Source organism: Bombina bombina, chromosome 4 (assembly GCF_027579735.1).
Source record: "Bombina bombina isolate aBomBom1 chromosome 4, aBomBom1.pri, whole genome shotgun sequence".
NCBI lineage: Eukaryota > Metazoa > Chordata > Amphibia > Anura > Bombinatoridae > Bombina > Bombina bombina.
Window position 1 is genome coordinate 517710684 of NC_069502.1, and position 24865 is coordinate 517735548.

At 39.5% G+C, this 24865-nt stretch overlaps 1 protein-coding gene across 2 annotated transcripts in view; it reads left to right on the top strand.

The window, feature by feature from the left end:
- RIMS1 (regulating synaptic membrane exocytosis 1) overlaps window positions 1–24865 on the top strand; it is an 831266-nt gene that overhangs the window by 211582 nt on the left and 594819 nt on the right. For both annotated transcript variants that reach the window (XM_053710432.1, XM_053710433.1), the window contains exon 2: window positions 4590–4803. In XM_053710432.1, the coding sequence (XP_053566407.1) occupies window positions 4590–4803 (214 nt within the window). The remainder of the gene's footprint in view (window positions 1–4589; window positions 4804–24865) is intronic.

The following is a 24865-nucleotide window of genomic DNA, read 5'->3' on the forward strand; positions in this document are numbered from 1 at the left end:
AACACATATCACCTGCCTCTGTATGCAGCACATACTGTATCTGTAAGTGCTCCAGCCTCAAACACATATCACCTGCCTCTGTATGCCAACATATGCTGTATCTGTAAGTGTTCCAGCCCCAAACACATATCACCTGCCTCTGTATGCAGCTCATACTGTATCTGTAAGTGCTCCAACCCCAAACACATATCACCTGCCTCTGTATGCCAACACATACTGTATCTGTAAGTGCTCCAGCCCCAATACATATCACCTGCCTCTGTATGCCAACATATGCTGTATCTGTAAGCGTTCCAGCCCCAAACACATATCACCTGCCTCTGTATGCAGCTCATACTGTATCTGTAAGTGCTCCAACCCCAAACACATATCACCTGCCTCTGTATGCCAACACATACTGTATCTGTAAGTGCTCCAGCCTCAAACACATATCACCTGCCTCTGTATGTCAGCCCATGCTGTATCTGTAAGTGCCCCAGCCTCAAACACATATTGCCTGCCTCTGTATGCAGCTCATACTGTATCTGTAAGTGCTCCAGCCTCAAACACATATCACCTGCCTCTGTATGCCAACATATGCTGTATCTGTAAGTGCCCCAGCCTCAAACACATATCACCTGCCTCTGTATGCCAACACATACTGTGTCTGTAAGTGCCCCAGCCCCAACACATATCACCTGCCTCTGTATGTCAGCCCATGCTGTATCTGTAAGTGCTCCAGCCCCAACACATATCACCTGCCTCTGTATGCAGCACATGCTGTATCTGTAAGTGCTCCAGCCCCAACACATATCACCTGCCTCTGTATGCCAGCACATACTGTATCTGTAAGTGCTCCAACCCCAGACACATATCACCTGCCTCTGTATGCAGCACATACTGTATCTGTAAGTGTTCCAGCCTCAAACACATATCACCTGCCTCTGTATGCAGCACATACTGTATCTGTAAGTGCTCCAGCCTCAAACACATATCACCTGCCTCTGTATGCCAACATATGCTGTATCTGTAAGTGTTCCAGCCCCAAACACATATCACCTGCCTCTGTATGCAGCTCATACTGTATCTGTAAGTGCTCCAACCCCAAACACATATCACCTGCCTCTGTATTCCAGCTCATGCTGTATCTGTAAGTGCCCCACCCTCAAACACATATCACCTGCCTCTGTATGCAGCACATACTGTATCTGTAAGTGCTCCAGCCTCAAACACATATCACCTGCCTCTGTATGCCAACATATGCTGTATCTGTAAGTGTTCCAGCCCCAAACACATATCACCTGCCTCTGTATGTCAGCACATACTGTATCTGTAAGTGCTCCAGCCTCAAACACATATCACCTGCCTCTGTATGTCAGCCCATGCTGTATCTGTAAGTGCCCCAGCCTCAAACACATATTGCCTGCCTCTGTATGCAGCTCATACTGTATCTGTAAGTGCTCCAGCCTCAAACACATATCACCTGCCTCTGTATGCCAACATATGCTGTATCTGTAAGTGTTCCAGCCCCAAACACATATCACCTGCCTCTGTATGCAGCTCATACTGTATCTGTAAGTGCTCCAACCCCAAACACATATCACCTGCCTCTGTATGCCAACACATACTGTATCTGTAAGTGCTCCAGCCTCAAACACATATCACCTGCCTCTGTATGTCAGCCCATGCTGTATCTGTAAGTGCCCCAGCCTCAAACACATATCACCTGCCTCTGTATGTCAGCCCATGCTGTATCTGTAAGTGCCCCAGCCCCAAACACATATCACCTGCCTCTGTATGCAGCTCATACTGTATCTGTAAGTGCTCCAACCCCAAACACATATCACCTGCCTCTGTATGCCAACACATACTGTATCTGTAAGTGCTCCAGCCTCAAACACATATCACCTGCCTCTGTATGTCAGCCCATGCTGTATCTGTAAGTGCCCCAGCCTCAAACACATATTGCCTGCCTCTGTATGCAGCACATACTGTATCTGTAAGTGCTCCAACCCCAAACACATATCACCTGCCTCTGTATGCCAACACATACTGTATCTGTAAGTGCCCCAGCCCCAAACACATATCACCTGCCTCTGTATGTCAGCCCATGCTGTATCTGTAAGTGCCCCAGCCTCAAACACTTATCACCTGCCTCTGTATGCCAACACATACTGTGTCTGTAAGTGCCCCAGCCCCAAACACATATCACCTGCCTCTGTATGTCAGCCCATGCTGTATCTGTAAGTGCTCCAGCCCCAACACATATCACCTGCCTCTGTATGCAGCACATGCTGTATCTGTAAGTGCTCCAGCCTCAAACACATATCACCTGCCTCTGTATGCAGCTCATGCTGTATCTGTAAGTGCTCCAGCCCCAACACATATCACCTGCCTCTGTATGCCAGCACATACTGTATCTGTAAGTGCTCCAGTCCCATGCACATATCACCTGCCTCTGTATGCCAGCACATACTGTATCTGTAAGTGCTCCAGCCCCAAGCAGATATCACCTGCCTCTGTATGCAGCACATACTGTATCTGTAAGTGCTCCAGCCTCAATCACTTATCACCTGCCTCTGTATGCAGCTCATGCTGTATCTGTAAGTGCTCCAGCCCCAAACACATATCACCTGCCTCTGTATGCAGCTCATGTTGTATCTGTAAGTGCTCCAGCCCCAAACACATATCACCTGCCTCTGTATGCCAGCTCATGCTGTATCTGTAAGTGCCCCAGCCTCAAACACATATCACCTGCCTCTGTATGCAGCACATACTGTATCTGTAAGTGCTCCAGCCTCAAACACATATCACCTGCCTCTGTATGTCAGCCCATGCTGTATCTGTAAGTGCTCCAGCCTCAAACACATATCACCTGCCTCTGTATGTCAGCCCATGCTGTATCTGTAAGTGCTCCAGCCTCAAACACATATCACCTGCCTCTGTATGCAGCACATACTGTATCTGTAAATGTTCCAGCCCCAAACACATATCACCTGCCTCTGTATGCAGCTCATACTGTATCTGTAAGTGCTCCAGCCCCAAACACATATCACCTGCCTCTGTATGCCAACACATACTGTATCTGTAAGTGCTCCAGCCCCAACACATATCACCTGCCTCTGTATGTCAGCCCATGCTGTATCTGTAAGTGCTCCAGCCCCAAGCAGATATCACCTGCCTCTGTATGCAGCACATACTGTATCTGTAAATGCTCCAGCCCCAAACACATATCACCTGCCTCTGTATGCCAACACATACTGTATCTGTAAGTGCTCCAGCCCCAACACATATCACCTGCCTCTGTATGTCAGCCCATGCTGTTTCTGTAAGTGCCCCAGCCCCAAACACATATCACCTGCCTCTGTATGCAGCTCATACTGTATCTGTAAGTGTTCCAGCCCCAAACACATATCACCTGCCTCTGTATGCAGCACATGCTGTATCTGTAAGTGCTCCAGCCCCAAACACATATCACCTGCCTGTGTATGCAGCACATGCTGTATCTGTAAGTGCTCCAGCCCCAAACACATATCACCTGCCTCTGTATGCAGCACATACTGTATCTGTAAGTGTTCCAGCCCCAAACACATATCACCTGCCTCTGTATGCAGCACATACTGTATCTGTAAGTGCTCCAGCCTCAAACACATATCACCTGCCTCTGTATGCAGCTCATACTGTATCTGTAAGTGATCCAGCCTCAAACACATCTCACCTGCCTCTGTATGCCATCTTATGCTGTATCTGTAAGTGCTTCAGCCACAAACACATATCTGCCTCTTTTTGTGCCAGCACATGCAATAAGTTATTCTACATATTTTCATTTAAGTTAAACAATCCTGAGATATCAAAACATACTTAGTTTATTTGTCTTACTCATGTATGTGGTTTTACACATCTTTTGTTAAAAAGCATATCTAATTAGGCTCAGGAGCTGAGACTTGGCTGCTGATTGGTGGCTGCTCATATATACATTTAGTCTCTGTAGTACACTGGTGCCCAGTTTGTTTGTATTTAAGCCCTGTCTTAAGCTGATCTCTTTAGATGGAGATTTGTAAAAAAAATGTCTGTGACCTATATGTGAAGCAAGTCATGCTCACATCTCTTCTCATATAAGGTAAATGGCATTTAAGATGGATGTAGTGCTGTTTTAATATGCTTGTTTGTGATTACAGATATTCACATTATTTATACTAGTATTTTAGACTTATGGGTCTATTTAACAAGGGCCGAATGGCCCCTGTTCCACTTGTTTGCCGTGCGAGCCTTCAGGCTCGCCGGAAACAGGAGTTAAGAAGTAGCAGTCTTAAGACTGCTGTTCCTAAACTCATACGCCCCTTCTGAGGCGGCATATAGCTATCCGCCTGATCACGAACGATCGGGCTGATTGACACCACCTGCTAATCTGCAGGGGGCAGGAATTGCACCAGAAGTTCACAAGACATGGTTCGCTATAGCGGATCATGTCTGTCCACACATATATAAATAGACCCCTTAGAGTTAATGACACTAAAACTGAAATGATTTATTTTTGTATATAATTACAGTGAAGGATTTATGTTTGTTTTTGTTCTTATCCCCTGTTATTTATTCCCTGTCTTGTACAGGCGACTGCATCAACAGTTTGAAAGCTATAAAGAGCAAATAAGAAAAATAGGCGAAGACACGCGTCGCTACCCTGGAGAGCACAAGGATGATGCGCCAACGTGTGGTATATGTCACAAAACAAAGTTTGCAGATGGCTGTGGACATTTGTGCTCTTATTGTCGAAGAAAATTTTGTGCTCGATGTGGAGGTCGTGTATCTCTCCGCTCAAACAATGTAAGTAAAATCATACAGAGTCACCAGTATACAGTAGCGCAAGATTTGATCTACATAATCAGGGTTGCTCTGCACTTATTTTAAGGGCTTAAGACAGAACAGATTTTAAAGGTATTCCTCTGTGAGTACCAGTGAGTCAAATAGAGGCTCAAATATTCACATTTACCCCCACACTGCATTACAGTACAGTTGTATTTGAAACAAAATATGACCTATGACCCTACATAAGTCCATCAACCTCATAGACAAATATAAAGTCAGAAAGACACAACCAGCACCACTGTTATTACAATAATGGTAATAAATATACATAATATAGCTTATTTCTTCATTGAGTTGTCTAATTTTGTATCATTGATTGTTTTATCAATATTTTTCCATTTCTATCTTCAATTTTATTTTTCATCTTTTAGCATTGGTTCACAGCCAATCATTATAATTAGCTTATCCCCATTCATTTAATTTCCATTGTTCCTTTTGGTAGCATTTTAGTTAATGAAAATATAAAAGGATAAGGATTACTATATTAGCAGAAACATCAATGTTTTTATTTGAAAAAGGGCCAAGAGCTTAAGGTAAATGAATAAACAATTTTGATGATCTAAGCTTAGTTGTTTATGAACTTAGATGTTTATGGGTCCTGCATTTATTTGTGTTACACAAATATTAGCTTAAATAGGTTGACAGGATTATTATTTTTTTAGATGGCATGTATTTTCTTTACTATATGTCAATACCCTCAGAGTTTCAATTCCCCCCCATACATTTAATGTTGAAAAATCATATTTGATTTTAGAATATTAAATTCAATGTTCAAAATATATGGGGAATTTTGTAAAAGGTATTAAAAAAAAACTAAGCTCAACAATAGGTATCTGTATAAAGTATCAAACAACTGTCCATCTCTACTCTTATCATTTAACAGAATCACCACATTTCCCCTTCAAGGAGAGATGCTTATGAAAAATACCTGTTACAGGGAAACACTCAGGTTAGTGAAAAGCATCAGTTATTAAGCAGCCCACTATTATGCATTTTTAATAAGACTTAAAATAGAAAATACTGTCACTCTTTCAGATGTCTAGGAAGGAAATACAGTTTAAATGCTTTTAATCAAGTTTGAACACTTTAAAGGGACATAGTACTCTAAAATGTTCTCCCCTTTGTGTTCCTAATTTTACACGCTGGAGTCTATTAATTTGTTTTCAATGTCTCCTTTACCTCTATTTCTTATTTGAAATAGTTACTTTTACTTGTTGTATCCCCACCTGCCATAATTAGCATTTCAATACCTAAGATAAATACCTTTAACAGGTCAGCTTTACTTGCAGGCTAAGCCCATTGTTATGAGCATGTCGTATTTATTTCAAATACATAAATAAACATGAAGGAACAATGTGCCATATATGTAGTACTCTGCCGTAGGTTTAACATGTGATATGGAACACATTATGGAGAAACTAATTTTATAGTACAGTGTCTCTTTAACTCTTTCCAGCCCCTTTTTATCCTAATTAATATTATGCTTAACTTTTTTTTTTACCATTTTTGACAATGGAAGCTTTCTAACAAATGGGTGTTAATTTTAACCTAACTACTGGGGTGGTGTATTTGTCTATTTCGGCAGCAAACAAATGCTGAATATGGCGGCCACCTGTGGAGTTCAGCTATTTTCAGAGACGGATTTATTCTTGTGAAAGTGCAACACACGAAGATCTGGATTTGTATTGATCTTAGTGTGTTGTATTTTCACAAGAAGAAATCTGGCCCTTAAAAGCCATACGCTGCTGGCGGCCTCCATATTTGTAATTTGTTTGCTGCTAAACTAGATAAACGCACATCCCTACTAACTACTATGCAGCACTGTAGACCTATGCTATGTTGTAGTATCTTATGGATCATATTTATCCCATTATTAAACTAACTCCATTTTACAAATTGTTTCTGTGCCATAGATTTAAATTAGAAAGTACAGCCATTTGTAAACATTTTGATAAATACCCTTGAGATGTCTGCAAATGAACTTTCTTTCCTTTTATAGATTTAGCAATCTTTAAAATAAAACGGAATTCAGTCTTTCCAGGCAAGTGAGGGTCACTTATTACCATAAAAATAAGACCAAGTCTTACTTATCTGATTCTGAAGCCACATATATTTGTTTAATGTTTGTTCTAAACATACATTGAGCAGGTAAGGTGCGTTTTTAGTCTTTTTAATATTTGAAGTCAAATAGAATTTATGCTTGCTGACTTACAGAGGCAGCTCCCATGGCTGTGTTGCTGGGTACAAGCATTAATAAAGAGATTTATTCAGCACAAAACCGTGCAGTGTATTAAAAAAAAAATAGATGCAACAAAGGAAAATAAAAACATTCCATATATCTTGTTTGTGCTTATTTCACCAGTGCACAGATTCATCTAATTCATTTTTTACAAAACATAATGTGGCAGTATGCTGTGCGTAAAAATGCGATTTCAATGTAGGTTTAAACCACGTTAAAGGAACATAAAACCTCCCAATTTTTCTTTCAGGAATCAGATCAAGCATTCAATTGTAAACAACTTTTTCCAATTTAGTTCTGTTATCAAATTTGCCTCATTCTTTTGGTATCCTTCGTTGAAGGTGAAGCAATGCGCTACTGGGACTAGCTGAACACACTGGGGTTGCCAATGACAAGAGGGATATAAGTGCAGCCACCAATCGGTAGCTAGTTCCCAGTGGTACATTGCTGCTCACGAGCCTACCTAGGTATGCTTTTCAACAAAGAATACCAACAGAACATAGCAAATTAAATAACAAAAATCATTTGTAAAGTTATTTGAAATTGCATGTTCTTAATCATGAAAGAAAATGTTTGAGTTTAATGTCCCTTTAAGAACACATCTGTAAGCCAATATGTTTTCCTTCTTAATATGAGGAGAGTCCACTGCATAATTCCTTACTTGTGGGAATACAGAACCTGGCCACCAGGAGGAGGCAAAGATACCCTAGCCAAAGGCTTAAATACCTCTCCCACTTCCCTCATATCCCAGTCATTCTTTGCCTTTCGTCACAGGAGGTTGGCAGAGAAGTGTCGGAGTAGCTCCTTATGAAGGATATCTACCCTTTGAAATGGAACTGGAGTTTTAAGTAGTCTTGTCAGCTTCTCAGTGAGAGCATTGCCAAAAGTTATGGTCTGGAGATGCAGGGAGAGTCTTTCTGCGAACCCATCCAGACTCATATTAACAGCTCCTAAGCAATCGGTGTTGACGAGTTTCACTGCCTGCTTTCATCACTCAAGTCCATGTCAGGAGTGATGGTACAAGACTGTCACACTTGAGAGGCTGTCTTTCTGTTCCACAGCATAGATTCCGGTAAGATCGTTTCATTTTTTACACATATGGTAACGCTAGAAGACAGGGTCACAGTGTGGTTCCTTTTATCTGTATGGAATCAAGGGTTAATATCTCCTGAGGGGGTGTTATTGAACAGTGGGAATTAATCTCATACATTTTTATTTGATTTATACTGTGTTATGGGTGAGATGTTTTCTGAGACTCATAGGCTGAGGTTAGAACATACAGGTTACTTTCACTTTACAGCTGTGCAGCTTTACAAGCTTGGCACGCTTTTCCTTAGTGGAGGCGGTCCTAGGTTACGCTCCATGTGACAGGGTGTGGTTGTAGTTTCACTTCCTACTCTCTGACCGTGCTGGTTATCGGAGAGAAGCGATTTACTCTGTGTGTCTGGGTCATAGGTGGTGAGTGACAATGTATAAAAGCTAAAGGAGTGCCTAATGGGTGGTAAGGCAAAGGAAATAGGAAATGATAACCTATTATGACATATTAAACATATTAAAATTCTAAAATATTTTTTAAAAAAATTAAAACATTTAAACATTTATTGAGTTATAGGTTAGAATTACACAAAGAAAATCATGGATCCATGATGAACACAAAAATTTATAAAATCTTAAAAACCGCACAATAAATATAAAGTAAAAATGTGAATGATCAAATAGAGCTTTGAGAATCTTGCGTGTGAATGAGATCAGATTGGTAGTGACACAAATAAAGTCAGAAGGTATAGTTCATCAAAATACAATATCCTTTAGTTGTCCTATGTCGCACCTTGAGGGTGAAAAATGAAACAATTGGTAAAAAAAATATGTGAAAATTATGTGAAATAATGTGTGAAAAAAATCACACATTATTTCACATAATTTTCACATATTTTTTTTACCCATTTTTTAATTTTTCACCCTCAAGGTGCGACAGGTGATTCTAACCTGTTACTCAATAAATGTTTAAATGTTTTAAATTGTTTTAAAATATTTTAGAATTTTAATATGTTTAATATGTCATAATAGGTTATCATTTCCTATTTCCTTTGCCTTACCACCCATTAGGCGCTCTTTAATACATTGTCTATCATTATACTCTAGGGCAAGCTAGGGACCCTTACACCTAGATTTAGAGTTATGCTTTAGCTGTCAAAAGCAGCGTTAAAGGGTCCTAACGCTGCTTTTGGCCACCCGCTGGTATTTAGAGTCGGCCAGGTAAAGTTGTACCGCTCACTTTCAAGCCGCGACTTTTCCATACCGCAGATCCCCTTACGCCAATTGCGTATCCTATCTTTTCAATGGGATCTCCCTAACGCCGGTATTTAGAGTCTTGGCGGAAGTGAGCGTTACACCTCTACCGACAAGACTCCTACCGCCCATGGAAAGGCTGTAGTTAAGAGCTTTATGGGCTAACGCCGGTATATAAAGCTCTTAACTACAGTGCTCTAAAGTACCTTAACACCCATAAACTACCTATGTACCCCTAAACCGAGGCCCCCCCACATTGCCGCCACTATAATAAATATTTATTAACCCCTAATCTTCCCCCCTCCAACGTCGCCGCCACCTAACTTCAAGTATTAACCCCTAATCTGCCGACCGCACATCACCGCCACCTACATTATCCCTATGAACCCCTAATCTGCTGCCCATAACATCGCCGACACCTACATAATATTTATTAACCCCTAATCTGCCCCCCTCCAACGTCGCCGCCACCTAACTTCAAGTATTAACTCCTAATTTGCCGACCAGACCTCGCCGCTACTATAATAAATGTATTAGCCCCTAAAGCTAAGTCTAACCCTAACCCTAACACCCCCGTAAATTAAATATAATTTTAATCTAACAAAATAAATTAAATCTTATTAACTAAAGTATTCCTATTTAAAACTAAATACTTACCTGTAAAATAAACCCTAATATAGACACAATCTAACGAATAATTATTTGTATTTATTTTAACTTTGTATTTATTTTAACTAGGTACAATAGCTATTAAATAGTTATTTACTATTTAATAGCTACCTAGTTAAAATAATTACAAAATTACCTGTAAAATAAATCCTAACCTAAGTTACAATTAAACCTAACACTACACTATCAATAAATTAATTAAATAAATTACCTACAATTACATACAATTAAATAAACTAAACTAAATTACAAAAAAAACAAACAAACACTAATCGGAACAGCCAATAGAATGCGAGCTCAATCTGATTGGCTGATTGGATCAGCTAATCGGATTGAACTTGAATCTGATTGGCTGATTGAATCAGCCAATCAGATTTTTCCTACCTTAATTCCGATTGGCTGATAGAATCCTATTAGCCAATCAGAATTCGAGGGACGCCATCTTGGATGACGTCATTTAAAGGAACCTTCATTCGGCGAGTAGGCGTCGGTTGAATAGGATGGATCCACGTCGGCTGGGAAGAAGATGGCTCCGCTCCACTCCGAATGGATGAAGATAGACGATGCCGCTTGGATGAAGATGTCTGCTGGTCCGGATGTCCTCTTTGGCCCGGATAGGATGAAGACTTCTGCCGGTCTGGATGTCCTCTTCTGCCCCAACGGATGAAGACTTCAGCCTGGCTGGGTGAAGATGACTCAAGGTAGGGAGATCTTCATGGGGGTAGTGTTAGGTTTATTTAAGGGGGGTTTGGGTGTGTTAGAGTAGGGGTATGTGGGTGGTGGGTTTTAATGTTGGGGGGGGTTGTATTTTTTTTTACAGGCAAAAGAGCTGATTACTTTGGGGCATGCCCCGCAAAAAGCCCTTTTAAGGGCTGGTAAAAGAGCTGATTACATTTTAATTTAGAATAGGGTAGGGACCTTTATTATTTTGGGGGGCTTTTTTTATTTTATTAGGGGGCTTAGAGTATGTGTAATTAGCCTAATATTCTTGTAATCTTTTTTTATTTTTTGTAATTTAGTTTAGTTTATTTAATTGTATGTAATTGTAGGTAATTTATTTAATTAATTTATTGATAGTGTAGTGTTAGGTTTAATTGTAACTTAGGTTAGGATTTATTTTACAGGTAATTTTGTAATTATTTTAACTAGGTAGCTATTAAATAGTAAATAACTATTTAATAGCTATTGTACCTAGTTAAAATAAATACAAAGTTGCCTGTAAAATAAATATAAATCCTAAAATAGCTACAATATAATTATTTGTTAGATTGTAGCTATATTAGGGTTTATTTTACAGGTAAGTATTTAGTTTTAAATTAGAATACATTAGTTAATAAGATTTAATTTATTTCGTTAGATTAAAATTATATTTAACTTAGGGGGGTGTTAGGGTTAGACTTAGCTTTAGGGGTTAATACATTTATTATAGTAGCGGCGAGGTCCGGTCGCCAGATTAGGGGTTAATACTTGTTAGGTGTCGGCGACGTTGGGGGGGGGCAGATTAGGGGTTAATAAATATAATATAGGTGTCGGCGATGTTGGGGGCAGCAGATTAGGGGTTAATAAGTATAATGTAGGTGGCGGTGGTGTCCGGAGCGGCAGATTAGGGGTTAATAATAATAATATGCAGGGGTCAGCGATAGTGGGGGCGGCAGATTTGGGGTTAATAAGTGTAAGGTTAGGGGTGTTTAGACTCGGGGTACATGTTAGGGTGTTAGGTGTAGACTTAGAGAGTGTTTCCCCATAGGAAACAATGGGGCTGCGTTAGGAGCTGAACGCTGCTTTTTTGCAGGTGTTAGGTTTTTTTTTCAGCCCAAACTGCCCCATTGTTTCTTATGGGGAAATCGTGCACAATCACGTTTTAGCTGCTTACTGCTACCGTAAGCAACGCTGGTATTGAGGGTTGAAGTGGAGCTAAATTAGGCTCAACGCTCCCTTTTTGGTGCCTAACGTAGCCCTTCAGACAACTCTAAATACCAGCGTTGTTTGGAAGCAGCGGTAGGAAAAAAAGCAGCATTAGCTATGCGGGTCTTTACCGACAAAACTCTAAATCTAGCCGTTAGTCTTTAGGAGCAATAGGAACTCTTTAACGTCTAGCGTTGGGTGATAACCCATATTTATCATAGGTAGTGAGTGCCCCAGCCATTCGGGGTATAAAGGTGCGTTTTTATATTTTACATAACGTTCGTTATTGTTATATTAGGACATATCCCATAGCTATGGAGGACTCTGATGCTTTAGAAGGTACTCCCTCTATACCGAAGACTAATGCCTGTTTATATTATGAGGAGGCCGAGGTATACCCGCCCTCTCAATTATGTTCCACATGCCTTGAAAACGTGATTATGTCAAAAAAGGTTAACATGCTTGATACCACTGAGCCTTCCACCTCTGAGGGGTCCCGGCCCGTGAGGTGCGCACCCTGCTTTCATCTCCTAATACAGATGCAGTTTCCCATAGCACACCTGATCCTCCATCTGGAGGAGGCCTTTTCCAGACTTTACTGCGCAGTTACAAACGGCGGTGTCTGCGGCCATTAGTGCTTTACCTCGCCCCGCTAAGCACAAGCGAAACGTCAAATATTGCTATCCTTCCCAGGGGTCATCATCTAGTTTGTTGGCTATAGCCAATAAAGTTATTTCTGATACTTCAGAGTGTGAACTTTCTGGGTCTGAATCGGCTGTCTCTAAGCCTCCGATTGCGGAGGAACCAGATTTTAGATTTAGGATGGAGCACTTGCGCTTTCTTTTAAAGGAAGTTCTGGCTACCTTAGAGGTTCCAGAGGCCAAACTGCCTGAAGAACCTTTAATTCCTAAACTGGATAGAGTTTACGAAGACAGGGTTGTTCCTCAGACTTTCCCGGTTCCTGTAAAGATGGCAAACATTATTAAGAACAAATGGGAGAGGATTGGTTCTTCCTTCACCCCTTCGTCTGCCTTTAAGAAACTGTTCCCAGTCTCGGACTGGAGTTCCATCCCTAAGGTGGATGGCGCGGTCTCCACGCTTGCAAAATGAACTACTATCTCACAGCAGGGTAGTTCGTTGTTCAAATAGCCCATGGATAAAAAGATGGAAACTCTGTTAAAGATGTTTCATCATTCAGGATATTTATTTTAACCAGCGGCAGCAGTTGCCGTGGTTGCGAGAGCAGCTACCTACTGGTGTGACTCCTTATCGCAATTGATTGAGGAAGGTCCCCTCAATATTATTCTTGATGGGAATATGCAAATTATTAGTTTAAATGCTAAAACGTCTGTGTTTTCTGTTCAGGCCTGCCGGGCTCTGTGGCTTAAGTCATGGTCTGCGGACTTGACATCCAAGTCCAGACTCCTTTCCCTTCCATTCAAGGGTAAGATTTTGTTTGGTCCAGGCCTGGACTCCATTATTTCCACGGTTACAGGGGGCAAGTTTGCCTTCCTACCGCAAGATAAAAAGATCTAAGGGACAATCTAATAATTTTTGTTCCTTTGGTTCTGATAAATCCCAGCGCCAGCAATCCTCCACTAAGACCGAGCAACCTAAGACTTTGAATCCGGGGTCAGTCCTGAAATAAGTCCAAGCAGAGCAAGAATCCCACTGAGAATAAAACAGCATGAAGGGGTCGTCCCCGGTGCGTCTATGGATCAGGTATAGGGCAGACTTTCGCTCTTCTCAGAAGCTTGGTTCAGGGATCTGCATGATCCTTGGGTCCTGGAGGTCATTGCTCAGGGTTACAGAATTGGGTTCAAGTATCTTCCACCCAAGGACAGATTCTTTCTCTCAAATCTGTCATCAAAACCAGAGAATAGGGATGACTTTCTGGGGTGCCTTCAGGATCTGTCCTCCTTAGGAGTCATTGTCCCGGTTACCATAGAGGAACGAGGCTTGGGATACTACTCAAACCTTTTCATGGTCCCAAAGAAGGAGGGAACTTTCCGCCCGATTCTGGACCTAAAGTGTTTAAACAAGTTTTTGAATGTCTCCTCATTCAAGATGGAGAAGATAAAGTCTATCCTTCCCTTAGTCCAGAAGGGACAGTTAATGACCACTATAGATCTGAAGGATGCTTACCTTCATGTCCCAATCCACAGGGAACACTTTCAGTTACTAAGGTTTACCTTCCTTGACCAGCACTTCCAGTTTATTGCTCTTCCGTTTGGCCTAGCTACTGCCCCAAGAATGTTCACAAAGGTTCTGGGGGCTCTCTTAGTCGTGGCCAGAACCCAGGGTATTGCAGTAGCACCTTACTTGGATGATATTCTGGTACAAGCACCATCCTTTCGTCTAGCGGAAGAACATTCGGAATCTCTTCTCTCTCTCCTTCGATCCCATGGATGGATGATAAACTTAGAAAAGAGTTCTTATTCCAAGCACCAGGGTAGAATTCCTGGGCACTATAATAGACTCACTAATCATGAGGATATTTCTTTCAGACCAGAGACACTGCAAATTGGCTTTGGCACATCTTGCCCTCTGGACCTCCTCAAGGCCCTATCTGGTACAGTGTATGGAGGTGATTGGTCTCATGGTGTCCAGCATGGACATAATTCCCTTTGCCAGGTTTTGTCTCAGACCGTTACAGCTGTGCATGCTGAGACAGTGGAACAGTAATCATTCGGATCTGTCTCAACAGATCTCTCTAGACAACCTGTCGAGAGAATCGCTTTCTTGGTGGCTCTGTCCAGATCACAGGGACATCCTTTTTAAGACCATTCTGGAAGATTGTGACTACAGATGCAAGTCTCTCAGGATGGGGAACAGTTTGGGGAGCCAAGAAGGCTCAGGGCCTTTGATCTCTGGAGGAGAACTCTCTTTCGCTCAACATTCTGGAACTTCGAGCAATCTTCAATTCTCTGAAAGCTTGGCCCCGTCTGGGTTCATCCCAGTTTATCAGGTTCCAATCAGACAATATCACCTTGGTGGCTTACACCACCAGGGAGAAACGAGGAGGTATCTCGGATTCTGGAGTGGGCGGAGGCCCAAAACTGTTCGTTGTCAGCAATCCACATTCCGGGTGTGGGCAACTGGGAAGCGGATTTTCTCAGCAGACAAGCCTTTCATCCGGGGGAATGGTCTCTCCATGCTGAGGTGTTTGCGGAGATATGCAACAGATGGGGGACTCCGGTATGGGTCAGGTAAGGGTCAGGTATGGGTCGAGATCCAGGGATCCTCATGCGGAGCTAATAGATGCATTAGTGGTGCCTTGGAGGTTCAGTCTAATATACATTTTTCTGCCATTACCTCTCCTTCCTCGAGTTGTGGCCCGCATCAAGCAGGAGCATGCATCAGTGATACTGATTGCTCCATCGTGGCCACAAAGGATGTGGTTTGCGGATCTAGTGGGGATGTCGTCATCTCCTCCATGGAATTTAACTTGTCGCAGGGATCTGCTGGAACATGTTCCTTTTGTTCATCAAAATCTAGATTATCTGAGGTTTACTGCGTGGAGATTGAACGCTTAATCCTAGCCAAGAGAGGTTTCTATAAGTTATCGATACTCTCATTCAAGCTCGTAAACTGGTTACTCGTCGCATCTTTCATAAGGTGTGGAGGACCTACTTATTCTGGTGTGAAGAGCGTGGATCCCCCTGGCATAAGGTCAGTGTTTCCAGGATTCTTTCCTTGTTCCAGGATGGTCTGGAGAAGGGCCTTTTTGCTAGATCCCTTAAGGGACAGATTTTGACCCTATCTGTTTTACTGCACAAGAGACTCGTGGGGGTTCCAGATGTTCAATCTTTTGTTCAGGCTCTGGCTAGAATCAGGCCTGTGTTTAGATCTAGTGCTCCTCCTTACAGTTTAAATCTTATTCTTAAAGTTTTGAAGAAGGCTCCATTTGAGCCTATGCATGTAGATGACATTAAATTACTGTCTTGGAAGGTTCTTTTTCTACTGCTATTGCTTTGGCATGCAGAGTCTCTGAAATGGCTGCCTTGCAATGTGAGCCTCCTTAACTAGTATTTCATGCTGATAAGGATGTTCTTCGTACTCGGTTCGGTTTTCTTCCTAAGGTCGTTCCAGATCGCAACATCAATCAGGAGATTGTGGTTCCTTCTTCTTCGAAGGAACGGTTACTTCATAATTTGGATGTGGTTTGAGCCTTGAAGTTCTATCTTCAGGCTACGAAGGAGTTTAGACAGACTTCTTCTTTGTTTGTTGTCTATTCTGGGAAGTGTAGGGGCAGAATGCCTCATCCACTTTCTTATCTTTTTGGCTGAGGAGCATTATTCGCTTAGATTATGAGACACAGGGACATAAGCCTCCTCAGAGGATTAAGGCTCATTCAACTAGAGCAGTGGCTTCCTCTTGGGCCATCAAGAATGAGGCCTCTATGGATCAGATTTGTAGGGCGGCTACCTGGTCCTTCTTACATACCTCTTCTAAATTTTACAAGTTTAACGTTTTTGCTTCAGCTGAAGCAACTTTTGGGAGAAAGGTTTTGCAGGCTGTGGTGCCCTCAGAATAGGGTCCGCCTCCTTTTTTGTCCTCCCGTTCATTCATTGTCCTCTGGAGCTTGGGTGTATGTTTTCCACAAGGAAGGAATGAAGCCGTGGACTCTCCTCATATTAAGAAGGAAAACACAAATTATGCTTACCAGATAATTTCCTTTCCTTCTGTATGAGGAGAGGCCACGGCCCCCGCCCATATTCTCCGAAGGGCGGACCTAAATTTTGTTTTGTTCTTCTGGCACCATTTATACCCTGATATTTCTCCTACTGTTCCTTGTTCCCTTTGGCAGAATGCCTGGGACATGAGGGAAGTGTGGTAGGTATTTAAGCCTTTAGCTGGTGTGTCTTTGCCTCCTCTTGGTGACCAGGTTCTGTATTCCCACAAGTAAGGAATGAAGCCGTGTACTCTCCTCATACAGAAGGAAAGGAAATTATCTGGTAAGCATAATTTATGTTTTTGTTTTATTGTTCCTTTTTATACATGACATATTTTCTGTGCCCTTTTAGTTGAGCAATAGTATAAAATCCACTAGATAGTCACCAATAGAATTAAAAAGTAAGCAGCACATACAGGGCCGCATTTATTTAGCATTTTTGCCAGAAGTAAAGATTTTGCACGCGTCGGTTAGTGTGGGTATTACAAGTTTAAGGTAAAACTTTTGCGTGTGAGTGAAATCTGATGCGCGCTAACTAAAGGACTTTGGATATTGTGACCATGCCAACTTGTTCTCCCCATAGAGAGCGCCGAAGATAAAAACCTAACACTTATAGCTCGCTAAACCTACAGGAGATCTTTATATTTCATATTCCAATGTTCTTCCCATACAGGAAAATGTTATTTTATTTTAAATAGATATTCCTATTTATATCTGTATATATCATACCTGTATATTTATAGAGAATGGAGATATATAGGTATAGATATATATTTTACATTAGCATTATCAGATATATACCTTTATTATAAAAATATTAAATATAAAATATTGAAAAATATATTAATGCAAATAATTAGATGTACTAAAATATTCTAATCAATAGAAGAATATATATGTATATTTTACCGTATCTATAATAAATATAAAATATGTAAATATTTATTATTGTATTCAATAACGTTACTTAAGATAACTAATTATTTATTATGTGCACCAACCCTTTACCCATCACTGCGTTAGTCCTAAAGCGCACAACTTGAAGTGCATTACACATATTTTACATTCCTATGTTCTTCATAGATTTTTTTTTATTTATATATATATATATATATATATATATATATATATATATATATATATATATATATATATATATATATATAATATGAATATCAATTTTAAAATACAAAACATTTCCCCTATATAAAGAAATTTTGGAGTGTAAAATATTTTCAGTAAACACACATACATTATTAAATATTATTATAGAATTTTTTATTCTATTCTATTACTCTATTCTCTCTCTCTCTCTCTCTCTCTCTCTCTCTCTCTCTCTCTCTCTCTCTCTCTCCATCTATCTATCTATCTATCTATTTATCTATCTATCTATATAGATATATATAGATATATAGATAGAAATATATCTATCTACTGTGTGTATATATATATATATATATATATACACACACACACATATACACTATATATATATATATATATATATATATATATATATATATATATATATATATATGCCTTTTGCAGTCAAATTCATGGCCATATACCTTCGAACCCTTATAAAAAAAAAAAATATTAATATTTTTATGAATATTTTTTATTAGATAGTGTTTATATATGAGTGTAGCTGTGTTGATTTTAATGTATTTATGTAGTGTTTGGTGCAACTTTTATTTTATCCTTAACTCTTTATGCGAGGTCTTCAGTTGCGCTAACCTCACTCACGTTAAATTTGATTGCGCTCGAGCAAACACGTTTACTTTTAACTTGTAATACACATAAAAATTAACACACCCACCATGGGTGTCCAGAAGGGGGGGGGGGCATTTGCCCCCTCCTCAATTTACCTGCCCACCAGAATGTTAGTTTCTATGTCTTTTAATTCTCTTAAGGTAGTTCAGTGTTAGAGGAAGAAGCACAGTATTCTGGAAATTACAAAGCATTCTGGAATTTATAGTTCATCATATCCTTCTCAGTATTGTGTAAATGCAGTTTTGGACTCCAATTCCCAGCATGCATTATTTCCCTCCCTCTCTTGAACTGGTGCTGCTATGAAGGAACACTTCATAGCAAATGAATTATGTGTATGCCTGTTCTTATATAAAAACTCACTGACCATGTTGCTTGTAAATGCTTTACTGATTAGTGTTTCTTGTCTTTCAGTTTGCTTTTTAATAGTATTTTTGTGCTGAACTTGGCTTGTTAACTGCCACCTCTGCTGTCTGCTCATATACATATGAGTTTTCATGTGTGAACAAACAAGCCGTCTTGTGGCGCTGTTTAATTTTTACTATTTACACAATCAGAAGGAGCAGCATTCAGCAATGTTGAATGACACCAATGAACAAGCAAAGTATTGCTAAATACTGCTGCTACCTGTATAACTACTAACAATCAGAGAGCACAGTGTGTACAAAGTAGTCGATGAATGGCAGGCAGCTTGCAATTGGAATGGAAAGGAAATCAGGGCTTACAGGTAGCTAGGTCTGCCTAGTATGGCTCCCCTTGAATCCCCTATTCTGTGTGTGCATTATCATTTAAAGGGATATTAAACACTAAACAAATGCTAGATAGAATGATGCATTCAAATAAAAGATTAGTCTGAGAATAACATGTAGATGTAGTTTTTAAAGCTTAATTAGCTGTTTAAATAGTGTGAAAATAAGTGTAAAGTTTTTAGTGTCTATAAAACACTGGGAGCTGCCATGTTGTAACTTAGGTTACCTTCTCTGCTGTTTCCAATTAGGGACAGTTATAAATAGGTCACTAGAGTGTGCAGCCAATGGTTGTGCTGGATTTAACAGTGTTCTGCACTTCCATTTCTAACAGGAACTGAAAGGCTCACAATTTCAGTATAGAATTACAGGAAAAGGGGACAAAATTTTTCTTTCATGATTTAGGTAGAACATACAATTTTAAAAAAACTTTCCAGTTTACTTCTATTACCAAATGTGCTTCATTCTCTTGGAATCATTTGTTGAAGGAGCAGCAATGCACTACTGGTTTCTAACTGAACACATGGGTGAGCCAATGACAATCAGTATATATATATATATATATATATATATATATATACTAGTCCTAAAGCCTGTGTACACAGGCCAAAACTCCCATCCACTTGAATACCCTCTCCCTCCCTCCCTCCTTCCCCTTCCCTGCTGCTCTCAACTTTTTTTTCCCTGTAGTCCAGGGGTCCCCCCCGCTTCCATCCCCCCACCCCCGCTCCTGTCTCCCCTCTCTGCTGTCTGATCCTCACTGACTGATCCTTCCTTACAGCCAGGTATGTTTGTCTTGGACTGCAGTCTCTACTGCGCGTGACTGCATCGGACAAACATACCTAGGCTTTTATAATATAGGATATATATATATATATAATATGCAGCCACCAGTCAGCAACTAGAACCTAGGTTCTTTGCTGCTCCTGAGCTTACCTAGATAAACATTTCAGCAAAGGATAACAAGAGAAGGAAGCAAATTAAATGATAGAAGTAAATTGGAAATCTCTTCAAGATTGTATGATCTAGCTAAATCATGAATGTCTAATTAGGACTTTATTGTCAGACAGGGGGTCCACGCTCCATCCAAGTGTTTGCACAATCAAGGAAGGCTGAGCTTGTTGCTGCCTCTCTCCCTGCAGCAAATCTCAGAACATTTGGTGAGTTTTGTATTATTTTCTTTTTACTTTATTTTCTTTTTATAACAGGTGAGGCTCTGCCTCCCATGACTGCACGCCCCTGCTAGGTAGGTGTCTGTACCACTACATGGCAAGAAATAGCGCTGCCATCCAGTGTTTTGGCAAATGGATAATATTCTTGTGAAACTGCTGCCTTATAATGCTCCAGACACATGCACACTTCTAAGCTATTGTGCCTGCTTTTCAACAAATGATACCAAGAAATTTTTTTTGATAATATAAGTAAATTAGAATGTTTAAAATTGCCTGCGCCATCTGAATCATAAAATAAACATTTTTGGTTTCCTGTTCTTTTAAAGTTAGCAGAGCACAAAGATACCTCACAAAATATTTCACCCTATAGTGAGCTTCAATATAGTTCTGGATATAAACACTAACTGGTAAAAAAAATATCTAAAAAATATACTTTAATAGTAAATGTTATATTAACAAGTCAGCAATGGCTGGGAATGTTATAAAGAAAACTATATAAATATACAAACATAGCATTATTTTGTAGAGAAGGGCACAGTACAATAGTAAAAAGGAAAACAGGGCCTTCTTCAGGACTGAGAGTAAAAATTGTGGTTAATAGAGGACACCCACCTGCTTTTTCTCTTTTCTCCTTATTTTTCCTTTTCTCTCCTCCATACCATTTCCTTTTTTTTCCTTCTGTTATTCTGAACTGATTATGTGATGGATAATGTGAATGTTCTTATCTTTCAGAGTAAGATTTGGTTATTGCACACAATATTACTATGTTTGCTGTATGTTTTGCTGTAAAATTTTAATAACGTGTGTTACTTAAAAAACTAAACAACAAAAATAATTATCTAGAGGAAAAGAGGGGGGGGGGAATAAAAGGGAGTAGAGTTATAAGAATGGTACCAGGTTTAGCCTATATTAATTTGTAATAATAGTATTCTAATTACTAGAATTTGAGTTTGTATATAACAACAGCGAGACCTGGAGTGGATTATTCAATAGGGCAACTGACAACAACTAGACAAACTAGTTGTAACTGAGAGTACAACAAAGTTTAAAGAGAGAATAATTCCACTGAGTATTATCAGACTAACTCTACAAATATCAAAAAGTGTTCAAAATAATTAAATCGTTCCCAATCATTCATACATTAAAGTTTATTAAATTAACTAAGGAACTCACACTCATTCAGTAGCAAAGGCTGTGAATTAAAACCACTTGAACTCTGTGGTTTGCGTTATAGCTATTAGATATATCAGTCCACTATTCAATATCCCCAATCCGTTTTTGAATTAGAACTAACTAAGCCCTTACAATCCGAGGGCTGTATTAATATTAATATATGATAATAAAGGATTGGAGGACATAAATTAAACCACTTCTTAATCTATTTTCCACAAGAGTAAGCACATTAAAAACAAAACAACAGGAGAGACTAAGCTGCCCCTGCCGGACCCCTGACGCGCGTTTCACGAACGCTTCCTCAGAGGGGGTGCGGGCCGCTGCTACTCGGCGTCTTTTATTTAATTGCAATGCCCACCACTCATACCGGATTGGTTAAACGAATGGGAGTTGTCTCCCTATGATTAGCTGAATATCCTATCCATCAAAGCATCAGCATCTTACGTATAAGGAACTCGAGATTAGACAGTGGGTGTGATTCTGGTCATCGCTTAGTCATAGCGGTAGGACCAATCCACAGCAGAGTTGTCATTCCTATACGGGGCGTGAAAGTTAGAGCTAATGTGATTGGACGATCAAGTGTCTCAGCACTATTTGTAAATATCGAGATTCACGAATTATAAATTCATCTGTAAATCTCTTTACACATCTACAATAAGTAATTTTCGAGACTATTATTTTTTACCCGCTCTGAAACGGATTGATAACAGGGTATATTAATGCAAAATGTGATATAAGACATGCAGACATTTCCTACCCTTATTACACATAAACGGCTCTAATGATCCACAATTAAAGCTTACTATAATATACAAACTGGTTATTCAGAGGTTTGCGATGTTTGTTGTTACTTTATCTTATATTCATTCACAGTAGATAATCACTGTTATATTGTTATTTATTATAAGGGTCTCAAATGTGCTCTTAAGACAGATATCAGTATATTAAGTTTACATTGGGTGTTTGTACTGCATGATTTTTTATATTGCATTGTAAAGTTTATTCCTCCTATCTTAGAGGTTAGTGTTAATGTACATACTGTCAACATAATATTTGCTTTTTTGCAAAAGGTCTTAGCTACAACTGCGCTATGACTAAGCGATGACCAGAATCACACCCACTGTCTAATCTCGAGTTCCTTATACGTAAGATGCTGATGCTTTGATGGATAGGATATTCAGCTAATCATAGGGAGACAACTCCCATTCGTTTAACCAATCCGGTATGAGTGGTGGGCATTGCAATTAAATAAAAGACGCCGAGTAGCAGCGGCCCGCACCCCCTCTGAGGAAGCGTTCGTGAAACGCGCGTCAGGGGTCCGGCAGGGGCAGCTTAGTCTCTCCTGTTGTTTTGTTTTTAATGTGCTTACTCTTGTGGAAAATAGATTAAGAAGTGGTTTAATTTATGTCCTCCAATCCTTTATTATCATATATTAATATTAATACAGCCCTCGGATTGTAAGGGCTTAGTTAGTTCTAATTCAAAAACGGATTGGGGATATTGAATAGTGGACTGATATATCTAATAGCTATTACGCAAACCACAGAGTTCAAGTGGTTTTAATTCACAGCCTTTGCTACTGAATGAGTGTGAGTTCCTTAGTTAATTTAATAAACTTTAATGTATGAATGATTGGGAACGATTTAATTATTTTGAACACTTTTTGATATTTGTAGAGTTAGTCTGATAATACTCAGTGGAATTATTCTCTCTTTAAACTTTGTTGTACTCTCAGTTACAAAAATAATTATCTGCTCTTAATCAGTGTACTGTAAAATTGTTTCCCCTTAATATGTTTTCAATTACTTGTTTTAGCAGCGGCAGAGTGTAAAATATATGGGAAATTGCTCATTTAGGATTATTTTCATTTATAAAATAGCTGGGGGGGTTTCTTTCTGAGCTTGCAGGAGATCAGACCTCCTTTGTTTTATCACTTTCTGTACATACAAATGCTTCCTTATCTTATATCTGTCTGTATACCAATGCTCAATACTTAGAGGGAAAATTGAGAATTAGCATTGTATTACTTATCTCTCCTGCCCCTACTGGTATTGTAATTTCTTCTGCTGGCTATGTTTACATAGCTTTTCTATAACCAATACCTAAGTATTTGCATGTTTAGTATAGTTGGGGATACCATAAACAAAAACAGCCATGAGCCATTTTAAATGCCAATTAAGGTAATGGTGCTTATTGTAAACCATTAAATACACTTCAACAGGAAAAAAATAACAATTATGAACAAATTAAAGGGGTGAAAATGCTACAGTGCACTGTCCCTATAAGATAAAGAACACAGAAGATTTTGTTATAGGGGTCAAATTTGAGGGGAGCTGCCTTGGATCCTCGGTCGTATGTATATATACCAACTTAGTAGTAGAGATTCACCGCTTTAACATTGTTTCCAAGACATACAGTTGCTTTTAAGATCCCAGTGGCCCTTTGGTGTTTTTTACTCAGAAAATAACTGCCTTTTCTCTTTTCTCAGAACAGTGACATAAGCAATGATAGTTTTTATTTAAACTCCCTATAATAATCCAGTTTAAAAAGCTTTACATTCCCAAAGACAATAGTTGAAATTTCTGCCAAAGATACAATAAATGGTTATGGTAAGAGCAAAGGGTATTATAAGTAGATTAATCTAGGAAATGATCTCTTACATTGTGCCTGTTTATCTATAATATGCTTTCATGTCTGTGAAACTTTGGTTAATTGTATAATTCAGGTATCAAATTCTCACAATGGCAAGTTCTCACAATCATTGTTTTCTACTAATATAATTAATTACCTTCTTTATGGATTATTTATTGTCCAATAAAAAGTAAATTTAATGTATTTATGATTGGTGTATGCTGTGTTATTGTGAATGTTGTATAATGTAGAGCGCAAGACCATTGGTCCATTAACATCGCTCAAGGGCAATGCATGCTCCTTCCATTTTTGTGCTCATGTTACGTCCAAAAGTTATCTAATTTGCTTAGTTCTCTCTGTATCCTTATTTGAAAAGAAGGAGCAGCAATGCATTACTGGGTGATAGCTGCTGATTGGTGGCTGCACTTAAATGCCTCTTTTCATTGGTTCTCCAGACGTGTTCAATTAGCTCCCAATAGTGCATCACTGTTCTTCCAGCAAATTCGATCAATTAGAAAGTTGTTTAAAATCACATTCTCTATCTAAATAATGAAAGAAAAAAACTTGGGTTTCATGTCCATTTAACTCGCCACTTGTAATACAAGCACAATAAAACAAATAGAGCTCTTTGCGCTATCCATTTAAATATAGGGCGGGCTAAAAAAGTTTCAGCCGCGTTAAGATGCTTTGGTTAAATTTTAATCATTCACTTGTAATACCGATTGTGCATTATTCTTTGTACGAGGCCGAG